This window comes from Pyrgilauda ruficollis, unplaced genomic scaffold, assembly GCF_017590135.1.
Source record: "Pyrgilauda ruficollis isolate IOZ18807 unplaced genomic scaffold, ASM1759013v1 scaffold216, whole genome shotgun sequence".
Lineage (NCBI taxonomy): Eukaryota > Metazoa > Chordata > Aves > Passeriformes > Passeridae > Pyrgilauda > Pyrgilauda ruficollis.
Window position 1 is genome coordinate 115,154 of NW_024520984.1, and position 13,484 is coordinate 128,637.

The 13,484-nt window shown below is 54.2% G+C and overlaps 1 protein-coding gene across 2 annotated transcripts; it reads left to right on the plus strand.

Annotated features, from left to right (window-relative positions):
• Positions 1-179: 179 nt before the first annotated feature.
• FRS3 (fibroblast growth factor receptor substrate 3) lies at positions 180-13,484 on the plus strand. Of its 2 annotated transcripts, none has more exons than XM_041468288.1 (7): positions 180-314; positions 3,717-3,845; positions 4,001-4,089; positions 6,774-6,960; positions 9,458-9,619; positions 10,146-10,297; positions 11,129-13,484. In XM_041468288.1, the coding sequence occupies exons 3-7, from the start codon at positions 4,024-4,026 to the stop codon at positions 11,993-11,995; spliced, it is 1,434 nt and encodes a 477-aa protein (XP_041324222.1). In that variant the 5' UTR covers positions 180-314; positions 3,717-3,845; positions 4,001-4,023; the 3' UTR covers positions 11,996-13,484. The 2 variants fall into 2 exon arrangements, with proteins under 2 accessions (XP_041324222.1, XP_041324223.1); XM_041468289.1 differs by having other exon boundaries at positions 11,221-13,484.

Sequence of the window (13,484 nt, forward strand, 5' to 3'; positions counted from 1 at the left end):
TGACCCTTCCTTGAGCAACCCCCAAACCCAGAGCCCCAAGTTCCCTTCCACTGATCCCCCCCAGCCCCTCTCCCTCCCCAGCCCCCCAAAACCCTTTCCCTGACCCCCCAAACCCCTCCACTGACCCTCCAAACCCTCCCCAGACCCCCAAAACCCTTTCACTGACCCCCCAAGGGCCGGGCCGGGGGCCCCGACACGCTCCGGGCCCCGGGAAGGGCCGGGCCGGGGGCCCCGACGTGCTCCGTGCTCCGGGAAGGGCCGGGCCGGGGGCTCCGGGCCGCAGGTCCCGGACGGCGGAGCCGGGAGCGCCTCAGGTACCGAGCAGCGCCTGGAGCGGGGCCGGGCATCGCCCCCGCCCCCTCCCCTCGTGCCCTCCCCGGGTGCCCCGGCTGCCCCTCGCAGCCAATTCCCCGGAACCCCCCGGGACTCGCCCCTTCCTCAGGGCCCTCGTCCCCACGGGCTCTGCAGGCCCGTCCTCATCCCTCCATCCCCATCCTCCTCCCTCCATCCCCGTCCTGCTCCCTCCATCCCCGTCCTCATCCCTCCATCCCTGTCCTCATCCCTCCATCCCCGTCCTCATCTCTCCATCCCCGTCCTCATCCCTCCATCCCTGTCCTCATCCCTCCATCCCCGTCCTCATCTCTCCATCCCCGTCCTCATCCCTCCATCCCTGTCCTCATCCCTCCATCCCCGTCCTCATCTCTCCATCCCCGTCCTCATCCCTCCATCCCTGTCCTCATCCCTCCATCCCCGTCCTCATCTCTCCATCCCCGTCCTCATCCCTCCATCCCTGTCCTCATCCCTCCATCCCCGTCCTCATCTCTCCATCCCCGTCCTCATCCCTCCATCCCTGTCCTCATCCCTCCATCCCCGTCCTCATCTCTCCATCCCCGTCCTCATCCCTCCATCCCTGTCCTCATCCCTCCATCCCCGTCCTCATCTCTCCATCCCCGTCCTCATCCCTCCATCCCTGTCCTCATCCCTCCATCCCCGTCCTCATCTCTCCATCCCCGTCCTCATCCCTCCATCCCTGTCCTCATCCCTCCATCCCCGTCCTCATCTCTCCATCCCCGTCCTCATCCCTCCATCCCTGTCCTCATCCCTCCATCCCCGTCCTCATCCCTCCATCCCCATCCTCCTCCCTCCATCCCCGTCCTGCTCCCTCCATCCCCTTCCTCATCCCTCCATCCCCTTCTTCCTCCCTGCAGCCCCTCCTCAGTCCCCCATCCCTCTCCTCTTTCCTCCATCCCCTTCTCCTCGCCCCTCCTGCCCCCAGAGCTGTCCCCCTGCTCCCTCCTTCTCCCGGGAGGACATGTTGGCTCTGTCCCCCTGTGTCCTGGAGGGGTTGATGTGGGACCAGCTGCTTTTCCACACGAGGTGTCCGTCTGTCCCTGTGCAGGGGGTGTCAGGGTGCCCCCCTGACCCTTTGGGATTACGGGAACTTCTCCAGCTCTGCGTTTAAGGGGGGTGAAGGCACGAGGGGCTTCTGCAGGTTGGGGGTTTGGGAGGATGGGAACTACCTGGGAATTTGGGAGAGCCTGGTCCAGGCGGGGCTGAGGAGGATTTGGGTTGGGATCCTGGGAGTCTGGATGGGGCTGGTGGCCTTAGGAGGGACCCAGTCCTGCTGTGGGGACCGTGCTGGGCTCTTGGGGTGGTTTTAGGGACTGGCTGGGCTCTGGACTGGCAGACAGGTGAGCTGGAAGTGCGCAGCAGGAGCCTGGAGAGTCGGGAATCTCAGTGGCTGTGTGGAAGGAATGCTGCTGAGGGAGAGCTCAGGGAGCTCCTGGTGGTTTTTTAGTTCATTTGTTCAGTTTTCAGTGTAAAAACTGTCCTTGGTAAGCCAGAGCACTTCAGGCTGACCCCTCACAGATGGGGGTGGAGGGAGAGGAATGAAGAAAGAAGAAAAGGCAGAATGTTTTCTCCCAGCTGTTATTCCTGAGGGAATTGCTGGGGTGGGAGTGGGAGAGCCCAGCCGGAGAGGAGCCAGCCCCCAGTGCCCAGATCAGAGCTGTGCTCTGGCTGCCCAAAGCCTGAGAGGGGAATCAATCCCTGCAGAGCCCAGGGGCAGCAGCAGGCTGGGCTGGCTGGGGCAGGGTGTGGGGTGGCACGGGGAAGGTGTGGTGCTGCTCTAGGGCTGGCAGCTGTGTGCAGGAGGGCAGCTGGCACCGGCTTTGTTTGTTCTCAGCTTGCACAGAAAGAAACTTTCCTCTCCTGGGCACTTGGCAGGGCTGGGGCACGGTGGGGAATTCTCCAAGGGCCAAAGGGAAGGCACAGAGGTGCAGTGGGAGGTGATTTATGGAGCTGTTTTGATGTGAGAGTGGAATGGGACCCTTGGGCAGCTCCAGTGGGGCTCTTCCCCCTCCCTCCACACTGGAAGGGACCCAGGGCAGCTCTGCCACTCTGTGATCTGGGCTTTCACTGGGAGGAGGGGGAGGCAGAGTCTGGCAGAGGGAGAGAGGAAATGGAGAGTCCCAAGGGAAAGAGAGTCCCAAGGGAAAGAGATTTCCAATGGAAAGGTTTCCAATGGAAAGAGAGTCCCAATGGAAGGAGGTTCCAAATGGAAAGAGGGTCCCAATGGAAAAAGGTTTCCAGTGGAAAAAAGTTTCCAGTGGAAAGAGGTTCCAAATGGAAAGAGGGTCCCAAATAAAGATATTTCCAGTGGAAACAGAAAAACCTCCAATGGAAGGAGGTTTCCAATGGAAAAAAATTTCCAAAGGAAAGAGGTTTCCCAATGGAAGGAGGTCCCAAATAGAAAGAGGGTCCCAGATAGAGGTTTCCAGTGGAAAAAAGTTTCCAGTGGGAAGAGGTTCCAAATGGAAAGAGGGTCCCAAATAAAGAGATTTCCAGTGGAAACAGGGTCCCAATGGAATGAGGTTTCCAGTAGAAAGAGGTTTCCAATGGAAAAAAAAATAGCAAAGGAAAGAGGTTTCCAATGGAAGGAGGTCCCAAATAGAAAGAGGGTCCCAGATAGAGGTTTCCAGTGGAAGGAGGGTCCCAAATTGCCATTTCCTGCCCTGGTGCCAGGCTGGGGATCCTGGTGGATCAGGTGGAGACCCTGAGCTGCTCTCAGGGCACACCTGGCATCATCCCCTGTCACCTGCCCACGTTCCCATCAGGGATAGCAGAATTTCTCTTTTCTCACTACAATTTAAACAAAACCCCAGGAGTATTTCTCACCGTGAGTGCAAACCACAGGAGCGTTCCTCACTGCCTCCTCCCTGCCTGATCCTCACCCTGACTGGGTCAGATACCAGAATTTTTGTGTTTTCTGGGTCAGATATCAGAATTTTTATGTTTTCTAGCCTTTTTTTTTTTTGTTTTGCTTCTCCTACTCCAAAGCAGAGCAGCTGCTGGTTCTCTGACCCTGAAGGACCTTCCCTGCAGTGAAGGCACCTTCACATTCCTCAGCAGCAGCAGCTGCCTCACCACCCTGGCTGCTCAGTTTTATTTCCTTCACCCTGGTAAACCCCATTCCTCTGTAGAATCCCAAAGCCAGGAAATAAAATATCTCTTATTTAATTTTTTAAAATTTATTTTTAGCTGTTTATTTGTCATTGTTGTGCAGAGTTTTCTGTGTTGATATAAATGTAATTAATTAAACACAAAATGCACCTGCTTTCCTTGGGTTGTCTGAAGGGAAGTTCAGTCACTTTCCCACCCCCTGCTTTTTAATGTTCTCTGCTTTTATCATTGTTTAATTGTGTTCTCCTTGCCAGGTGGAAGATGGGAGTGTTCCCCTCATGTTTTAGGTGAAACTGCTTGCCATGAAATCCTGAGGGAGACAGAGGGACTGCAGTGGGAATTCCTTCTCACTCCTCCACAACAAATCCAACAACTGCCTAATGGTAAGAATTGGTTTTAATTAACATTTATAACATTAATTAAAGAGTTGGAGCTCCAGGCCCACTGGGATGGGGAGGGCACAGCTGGAGATGCTGGGAGAGGGTGGGAGAGCTGGATTTGGGATCTGATTGTGCCACCATTTGTGTCCTGTCCCCAGGGATTGCCTCTCTGCCTGGCGTCATGGGGAGCTGCTGCAGCTGTCTGTGCACAGACAGCATCCCAGACAACCATCCCACCAAATTCAAGGTAAATTTTTGCCTTTCCAACCCCATCAGAGGGTCTGGGACAGCTCTGACTGCACGAGGGGAGAGCAGACTCCTGCCCCTGCTCACAAACATCCCTCCAGAGGATTTGCAAATTCATCACTTCTGGTTTGGGGTTTTTATTTCTCCCCTTTCCTTAAGAAACTCCTGCTGAAAATGTGTTTGTATTTGCTGCTAAATTGCCTCTGCTTGGGAAATGCAAGGAAATGGGGGACTGGAGAGAAAAACCTTTTATTGCTCAGGGCTGTGTTCCAGAGCCTGGGCTCAGCCACAGCAGCTGAGCTCGTGCCAGCCACGGATCCCTGCTGTCAGCTGGGAAAAAGGCAGCAGGAAATGGGGGGAATCCATGGAATTGCAGTGCTTGGGGCTGCTCAGGGACACCTGCAGCTCGGGGTGCTCACTGCAAGGGAGACATGGAGGGGCTGCAGGGAAGGGAGTGCAGCTGGAGCACCTGGAGGAAGGGCTGGAGAATCCTGAGGGAGCTGGGAAAGGGGCTGAGCCTGGAGAAAAGGAGGCTCAGGGGGAATTTCTGGCCTTGACAGGAGGGGACAGCCAGGGGGGATTTGGGATCTTATCCCAGAGAACAAGGACAGGAGGAGAGGGAACAGCCTCAGGCTGGGCCAGGGGATATCAGTGATGATGAGACAGACAGGGGGACTCTGAGAGATGGTCAGAAGAATCCAAATTTATTGTGGACTAAAAGTCCAAATTTATTGTGGACTACCTATGCTAATATACTATTTTAGGAAGGCTAGTAATGTTTTACTACAATGATTGAGTTAATCATCACATAAACAAACTTCAGCATTTTACAACATCTCTCGCTTGCAGAAGTCTTGATGTGATTTTCTTATCCAGTAAATCAGCCTGGTTTCATCTTCTTGCAGTCTTCAAAGCTGTTTGTTCTTGCCAAGGCATCCTGATTATCAAATCTCTTATGCCAACCAGATCCAAAGTCTTGTGTGTCCCAAAAAGGGGAGGTTTAGGCTGGAAATCAGCAGGAATTTCCTCATGGAAAATTGGGTGGTCAGGCCCAGGGAGTTCCTCAGTGTGGCAGCAGCTCTCTGGCCACAGAGAGAAACACACAACTTTCCCAAGCATTGTTCTGGGAAAGGCTGTGAGAAGATCAGAAAAAAGAATTAAAAACAATTCTGATCTTAATTTATACACTTGTTACTGTGAGCTGTGGAGTGTGTTACGGAGATTTGTTTACCACCGGGTGATTTCTTAATTAACCAGTGGTGATGGTGTTTGGATTGGAGGACCAATTAAGTCCAGCTGTACCATAACTGTCTGTGGGTTCTGTTCTTGCTTTTTCTGCCTCTGTCAGGTCAGGATGGAAGGCACTCGAGATAATTCATGTTCAGACTCTGGTGTTTATTGTTTTTTATCAGTTACAGCCTCACAGCCCTGAGTTCTGCAGTCTCTCGTTAGCAAGGCACAAAATGGCCAACTCTCTCTTGTTACAAGGTCTTTTAAGGCTAAACTATCCAATTAAGAAATGACACCTAGATCATTTTCCCTTTTAACCCAAAAACTGATCCCTCAAAGTCCACAATGTGGATTTTTCTGTCCAATTACAAAATACAAACCTAACCCATGGAGAAGAAGGAAGAAGAAGGTAAAGAAGAACAACCTGCCTGCACCCTGAAACCTCCATCTTGCTTCATATTTATTTCTGTATTCTAAAACCCCAAACTCTAAATTTTCCACCTCACTTCTGACCAACTCCATACCTTTAATCCCAGTGCTATCAATCAGTTTTGGAAATCTCTACAGCCCCAGGTCAAATTCAGTGTTCTCATGTGGGTCTGTGCCCCTCAGCACAGAAAGCCCAAAATTCTCAGAAATCCCAAAATTCTCAACATCCAGGGTTCCAACAACTGTCTACAAAAGTATGAGTTTCTTTATAAAGAAAAGTATGAGTTTCTTAATAAAGAAAAGGATCAACCTCCTGTAAATGGGTGGAGTCTCCATCAGTTATTCCCCAGGTCTGATCCCTCAGTGTTGGTGGAGATTTGACCTTGTGAAAAACGCCAATCACTTGTTGTTAAAATTTTAAAAGTTTAATAGTAATAAAATGGTTATAAAAATAGTAATATAATTAGAGTGATAAAAATTTGGACAATTAGGATTTAGGACAATACGAGACAATAAAAACAAAGAGTTAGGGACAGTCCAGGTACCTCTTTGTGGGCAAAATAAGCCTGAAAAAGGCCCCTCATTAACAGAGGATTAACCCTTAAAACCAACAGCCTGTTGCATATTCATACACATCACACATGATGCCTAAATTCTATTCAAACAAAGGATTCTGTCTGGTCAGTGTCAGCTTCTTCCTCTGCATCCTGGTGGTGTCTGCGAGGCGGGAAGAACTGGATAAGAGAGCAATAAATTCTTTTTCTCTGAAAGATTTAGGTGTCCTGTGGCTGCCATCTCGGTGCCTGTACCTTCCATAGCATAGTTTCTATTTTAACATTATGTCATAACCTAAAACCTATATTTAACACCCTCCTTAAGAAAATGAATACAGCATTTCTAACACAACACATCCGACATTCATTTTAATATTTGCGAAAAGCCACTCGCGTAACGCGCATTTTTCAAAAAAGCCGATCTCTCAGCTTTTTCCAACTCTTGGCTGTGCTTTGCCCGTGTCCCCTGCAGGTGACCAACGTGGACGACGAGGGGCACGAGCTGGGCTCGGGGGTGATGGAGCTGACGCCGCGGGAGCTGATCCTGCACACGCACAAGCGCGATGCCGTGCGGTGGCCGTACCTGTGCCTGCGGCGCTACGGCTTCGACTCCAACCTCTTCTCCTTCGAGAGCGGCCGCCGCTGCCACACCGGCCAGGGTCAGTGCGGGGACAGCGGGGACAGGGACAGGGACAGGGACAGCGGGGACAGGGACAGGGTCAGTGCGGGGACAGCGGGGACAGGGGCAGGGACAGGGACAGTGAGGGGGCAGCGGGGACAGGGACAGGGCAGCAGGGACAGGGACAGGGGGCAGCAGGGACAGGGACAGGAACAGGAACAGGGACAGTGCGGGGACAGCAGGGACAGGGACAGGGGCAGCAGGGACAGGGACAGGGACAGGGACAGTGCCTGGCCAGGGTCAGTGCGGGGACAGCAGGGACAGGGGCAATGCCGAGGGCAGTAGGGACAGAGACAGTGCCTGGCCAGGGGCAGTGTCAGGGGCAGCAGGGACAGGGGCAGGGACAGGGACAGTGCCTGAAGGGCTCCCTGGGGCAGGGACAGGGACAGGGGCAGCAGGGACAGGGCCCAGGGAAGGGACCGGGACAGGGGCAGGGTCAGTGCCAGGGACAGCGCTTGGGGCAGGGGCAGGGACAGGGACAGGGACAGGGGCAGGGCCCAGGGAAGGGGCAGGGACAGGGACGGTGCTCAGCCAGGGTCAGTCCCTGGTGGGCTCCCTGGGGGCAGCAGCGCTGAGATTTCTCTCCCCCTGATGCCTTGAGAGGCTGCCTAGAACAGAGCATGGACAGAGTTAGAGGAATAAAGTAGGGATTTGTTAAAATGTAGTGACAGTGACCCCAGAGCTGCTGGGGAAGGGCTGTCCCTGTCCCTTGTCCCTGTCACCTTGTCCCCTGTCCTACCTGCCCAAGGAACCCCTTCAAGGATGCACCTTGGGCAGTACAAGAGCCTGGCCATGGCTCCACCCAAGATGGATTCAGAGTCACGAGTTTTCACACTTTTATAAGTTTTGGTGCATTTCCATATTGGGTTCTGCAGTCCCATCCTCCCAGTTTGGTTCTGCTCAGAGCTCTGATTTGGGAACTTTGTGGCAGAGGAAAAGGAATCCCACATTTCCCTGGTGCTGTGAGCATGGAGAGGGAAGTGACTCACCCAGGAGCTGCTGCCAAGTCACAGCAGCACTGGGAATAGGCTGGGAATAGAGGAATTACAGTTTTACAGTGGTGCCTCTTGGTTCCTTCACCAGTCTGGCACTGTTGCTTTTTAAAAGAGCTGAACATTTCCTTGGCATCTGCATCTCCCTGGGAGAAAAGAATAAGTTGTTTCCTCATTCTGTTAATGTGTTTGTAAACTCCAGAAGGACTCCCGTGAGTGCTCAGGGTCTGTGTGAATCTGCACTGGCATCTGCTGCTCTTTAATGTTTATTTCAGTGGGGTTTTCCTCTCCCATCAGGGAGTTTGTCCTTGGGTTTCTGCTTTGCCTTTTGCAGGGTGAGGATCAGTGGTGAAAATTTAATCCAGGGGTAAAAGTTCTGCCCTCTGCGTGGTTTGGTTCTGTTCAGGTCCAGGCAGAGGGGATGGAGCAGAGCTCTCACATCCTGCAGAGTTTTTATCAGGCAGAAATGAGAGGGATGATGTGTTTTGTTGAGTTTTCTCCCTTCCTTGTAGGATTTTATCCTGCATATCAAGGAGCCCTCCTTGCTGATGCTGCTCCCCACCTGATGCAAGGCAGATCCAGCTGGGTTTTTATTTTTTTGGCCAGAAGGTGGAAAATGAGGATCTTTGGGAGCAGCCCTTGTTGCCAGGCTGTTCCTGTTGCCATGGCTGTGGTGTGTGCGTGTGCCAGCCTGGGATTGGCTCCTGGGCTGGGCTGCTCCTTTGGGGACAGACTCTTCAATCCCAGACATTTTTAAAAATCATTCCCATCCGTGCACAGGGAGCTTTGAGGAGTCACTGCCTGGATTTTCCCCTGGAAAGGGATGGAGGGGGTGCCAGGGGGGGTCAGATGGGAGAGGTGAGCAGTTCACCTGGCCCCCCACACCTGCGTGGGGTGGGCTGGAACAGCACTGAGGGGGTTTAAAGCCAGGCTGGGTGGAGCTCAGGGCAGCCTGGGCTTGTGGCAGTGGAACTGGATGATCTTGGAGGTCTCTTCCAACCCGTTCTATTCCATCATTTTGTGCTGTTATTTCCTGAATAATCTGTCACAACAGGACATGAAAAAACATAACGTGAACACGTTGTTTTCAAGGTAAAAAGGGAAGTTCATTTTCTGACTCCAACATTTATAGATTTCTAAAGGTGACAGTGGATTGGAGGGTGACAGTGCCTCCACTCCAATGGCACTGGAAAAACCAACAGTCCATCAAATTTCTCTTCTTCTATAAAAGAATGCAAAACAGTAAGTTACTTACAGAAAGTGTGTGAGAAAGTTTGCTACAAGAATGTAAACATCAGAAGGTTTAGAAAATCTTAAAAAATCAGGGTGACATCAACCCCCAGGGTTCTTGGTTGTTTTCCTGTGGCTTGATGGTGTTAAACAACAGCAGAATAAATCAGAATTGATATAGAAACGGGAGCAATACCTATTTTTGAATCAGGATCCCTTCCTTGCTGTTCCAACCCTCCTCTCTGTCCCTGGCAGGGATTTTTGCCTTCAAGTGCTCCCGAGCAGAGGAAATCTTCAACCTGCTGCAGGACCTGATGCAGTGCAACAGCATCAACGTGGTGGAGGAGCCCGTGGTGATCACCAGGAACAGCCACCCCTCGGAGAGGGAGCTGGCCCACAGCCCCCAGGGCCCCAGCAGTAAGGGGACAGCACAGGGGACATGGGCTGGGCTGGGTCTTGCTTTGAAAAGTCTGTTAAGGAAGGCAGGAACCTCCCTTGAAATGGAGAATGTAAACCCCCTCCCTCCTAATTATTGTAATTTTGAAATTAAGGGGCTCTCAGGGGAAGATGTGGGAGTAGGAATAACAGCTCTTTATTAGGGAAAAAATAAAATAAAAATGCAGTAATACAAATCAACCCTGGCAGAGTCAGAGCAGGAGCTGAGCCCTGTGGGTCAGGGTGGTGGCAGCAGTGCCATCCCACGGTGGCTCATCCCTCCTGCAGTGCCAGCTGTGCTTCTGCTGGAGCATTGGAATGCCTCAATTCCTGTCTCCATGAAGAATTCCTTAGATTTAAAGGAGGGCCTGGCCCTTGTGTGTGTGCTCCAGCACTGGATGGGCTGGTTTTACCTTCCAGGGTGTCCACAAGAGCCCAGCTCGCTCTGAAAGTCTAATAATTCTATTTTATACCAATTTAATGCTCCTCTGCCTTGATTCCCTCACAGGTCTGGGCTATACTGGACTTCCCAATGGATTTCACAGCTTCCCTGGAGAATCCCTGTCCTACTCTGCAGCCCAGCACCCCTCAGTGAGCAGCCTGAGACATTCCTCTGTGGGGGAAGACTCTACCCACCCCCTCCTGGGGCCTGAGGAGCAGGTAAACCCATCCTAAACTCTGCTGGGTGCACTTCTGGGTTTCCCTCACTCAAAGCTCAGGGGATCCTCACACCTTGTCACTCCTTTTATTCTCTTTATTCATGTTACTCCTGGAGGCTCCTGCTCTTTGATGCTTCACTAGAACTGGTGTTCTGTCAAAAAAATCTGAGTTCTGTCCTCACCCCACTGGTATTTGGGTGGCAGTGACCTGTCAGCTGTCACACAACCCCTAAATTCAGACCCTTTTTATTTCTGGTTTTGAGGTTCAGCTCTTTGCTTGCAGTTGTAGCATTTTTAGCATTTTTCCTACGAAACCCAGCTGGTCTGAGCCACCCCCAGGGAGGCCTGGGCAGGTGTGAGGATGGTGGGATCAGCTGTGAGCCACTCGAGGACACAGCTTGTGAGACGTGCATCGAGCATGACACAGAACCCCTGAATCACTGAGGCTGGAAAAGATTAAATCCAACCATGCCCGATCCCCCCCTGAGCACTGAGTGCCACGTCCAGGTGACACCTCCAGGGATGGGCACTCCAAACCTGCCTGGGCAGCCCCTTCCAAAGCCTGACCACCCTTTCCATGAGGAAATTCCTGCAGAAGTCCATCCATGAGGACACACAGGGTGTATCTGCAGCTGCACTCTCGTTGTCTCCCTCCCAAACCTCCAAACCTCCCAAACTTCTACACAAAACCTCCAAAAACCTTCCCAACTTCCAAAATCCTTTTCCCTCATCATCCACTGTCCGACTCCCCTCTCCTGGTGGTTTCTCAGCTGCTTTGCTCTGGTCTGTGCTGTCTCCTCCTTTCACTGTCCCTCTGCTTCTCTCCTTGCAGTCCCACACCTACGTCAACACCGGGGAGCCGGAGCCGAGGGGCCGGCACTGTATGCACTCCTTGCCTGAAGCCCACCCTCCTTTCCCCCCTAGGAACCACAGCTGCTCCCTGGAAGACCGCAACCCCCAGGTCTTCCTGCAGCCAGGGGAGGTGAAATTCGTGCTGGCTCCCAGCTCCGGCTACCGCCGGCTGTGCCGGCACCCCCGGGAATGCCAGCCTCACCTCTGCCCCCCCAACAACAACAACAACGAGTGCCAGCAGGGCTGTCCGTCCCCACAGTGCGTCTACGAGAACCTCAACGGGCTGGTGGCCCCCAGCACCTCGTCCCTGTGCCGGGCTGGCCGCTCCAAGGTGTCCCGGGAGGACGGGAGCTGCTCCCAGCGCCGCTCGGCGCTGCTGCACTACGAGAACCTGCCGGCGCTGCCGCCGCTCTGGGAGCTGCAGCCGGCCCGGCACAGGGACGAGGACGCTGGCACGGCACCCACGCCGTCCCCAAATGGCTTCTCCGAGGCCGGCGAGGAGGAGCCCCTGCAGAATTCCGCGGGCTCGGAGCCGCGCCGCGCTTTCCTGCCCAGGCCGCGGCGCAGCCGCCTGCCCAACGTCTTCAGCTTCGACTTCCCCCGGCCCTGCCCGGAGCCTCCACGGCAGCTCAACTACATCCAGGTGGAGCTGGAGCCCGAGCCCTGCAAGGGACAGCAGGAGCCGCGGGTGGCACCTCCTGCCAGCCCCGGTGCCCGCCGCACCGACTCCTACGCCGTCATCGACCTCAAAAAGACGGCGGCCATGTCCAGCCTGCAGCGGGCCCTGCCCAGGGACGATGGCACCTCGAGGAAAACTCGGCACAACAGCACTGACCTGCCCCTGTGAGGGCCCCAAGTGCCAGCCCCGTGTCGTGGCTTTGGTCCCTGCCCCTCGCTGTGTCCTGCCCCCCCTGAGTGTGGCTCCCATTGCCCTTCCCTGTTTGTCACTGCCGGGGCCCAGCGTGGCTCCTGCAGCTGCTGCTGTTGAGGCTCGTCCGTCTGTCCGTCCTCCCCTCTCTGTGTTGCTCGTTTTTCAAGCCTTGTGGGATGTTCGGTGACTCTGAGGGTTGAATTCTGGGCGGGAGGGAGGTGGCACAGCCTGGGGTGGGCAGGGCAGAGCCAGCCGGGCAGTGCCTCGGGGAGTGCTCCCAAAACCGAGCTGCTTCAGGAGCTCTGTGCAAATGGAGCCCGTTCCCCGTGGATTTCACATCTCCGGGAGAGCTCTGCGCTGAGGCCGCTCCAGAGCTGGGGTTTGCCTTGTGGTTCCAGTGGTGCCTGGAGATGAGGGAGCTCACGCCGTGGCCTTTCCCCCCTCAGCTCACTGTTTGTTCCTGAAGCTTTTTATCCTTCTGTCCCTGTCTCAGATCCAATTTCAATTGGGCAGCTGCAATGAAACCAGGAGGACACAGAGCCATGGGCACACACTGTGATCACAGAAACCTGATTGCCTAAACCCTTAAATTCCCTCCCCTGCTTTAGAAGAGGAGGGAAAGGCCACAACCATGAGGGAGATTGGAAGTTTGGTCTAGAAAACTTCACTTGTGCCATACCCTGCTTTGTTTTTTAACGAGGGTTCTATTTGGCAGCCGCTGAGAAGTGCTGTGGGTTTATTTATTTGTTTACTTATTTATTTATGAGCTGCTCCTTTGCATCCCAGTTCCTTGCCAAACTGGTGCCAGTCTGCAGCGCGCGCTCGCCGGGGCTCGCTCCTGCCTGGGGGGACAGCTCCCAAAAAGAGCTCGGTGGCTTTGCTGAGCCACCAGCTGGGGGAAAAACACTGTGGAGGAGAGCAGCTGGGAATGAAGAATGTATGAACCGGGGGCTGACTGTCACGGGGTGGGTGGGAAATGGAATGGGAGACGTGGGAGTGGGAGCAGAGCCGCCGGGCAGCCGAGCCTGGAGCGGCATCAAAGCCGCTGCTACACCCACGTGCCTCAGCTCCGTGTCAGGAGTGAATGTGCAGTTTGTTCTCTCAACTACGGACCTGGAAGGGCTCAAATTCCGGGTGCATTCGTGGCCTTTTGCTGTGGATTTTTGTCTCGATGCCGGGGTGGCGCTGAGCCGCCCCGGGACGTCCCCTCGTCCCTCCCCGCGGGACACGCGGTGGCTCAGCCTTTCCCTGGATTTCTCTGTGCCTGTTCCGATGGAGAGCAGTGCTCTGGGATCCTCTGGGGTGCTCTGGGATCCTCTGGGATCCTCTGGGGTGCTCTGGGATCCTCTGGGGTGCTCTGGGATTCTCTGGGATCCTCTGGGGTGCTCTTGGATCCTCTGGTATCCTCTGGGTTTCTCTGGGATGCTCTGGAATTCTCTGGGATGCTCTGGGATGCTCTGGAATT

Coding starts and splice junctions, on each gene's coding strand:
- FRS3 (XM_041468288.1), top strand. CDS start 4,024: ATGGGGAGCTGCTGCAGCTGTCTGTGCACAGACAGCATCCCAGACAAC. Junction 4,090..6,773: donor ACCATCCCACCAAATTCAAG/GTAAATTTTTGC, acceptor TGTCCCCTGCAG/GTGACCAACGTGGACGACGA. Junction 10,298..11,128: donor TCCTGGGGCCTGAGGAGCAG/GTAAACCCATCC, acceptor CTCTCCTTGCAG/TCCCACACCTACGTCAACAC.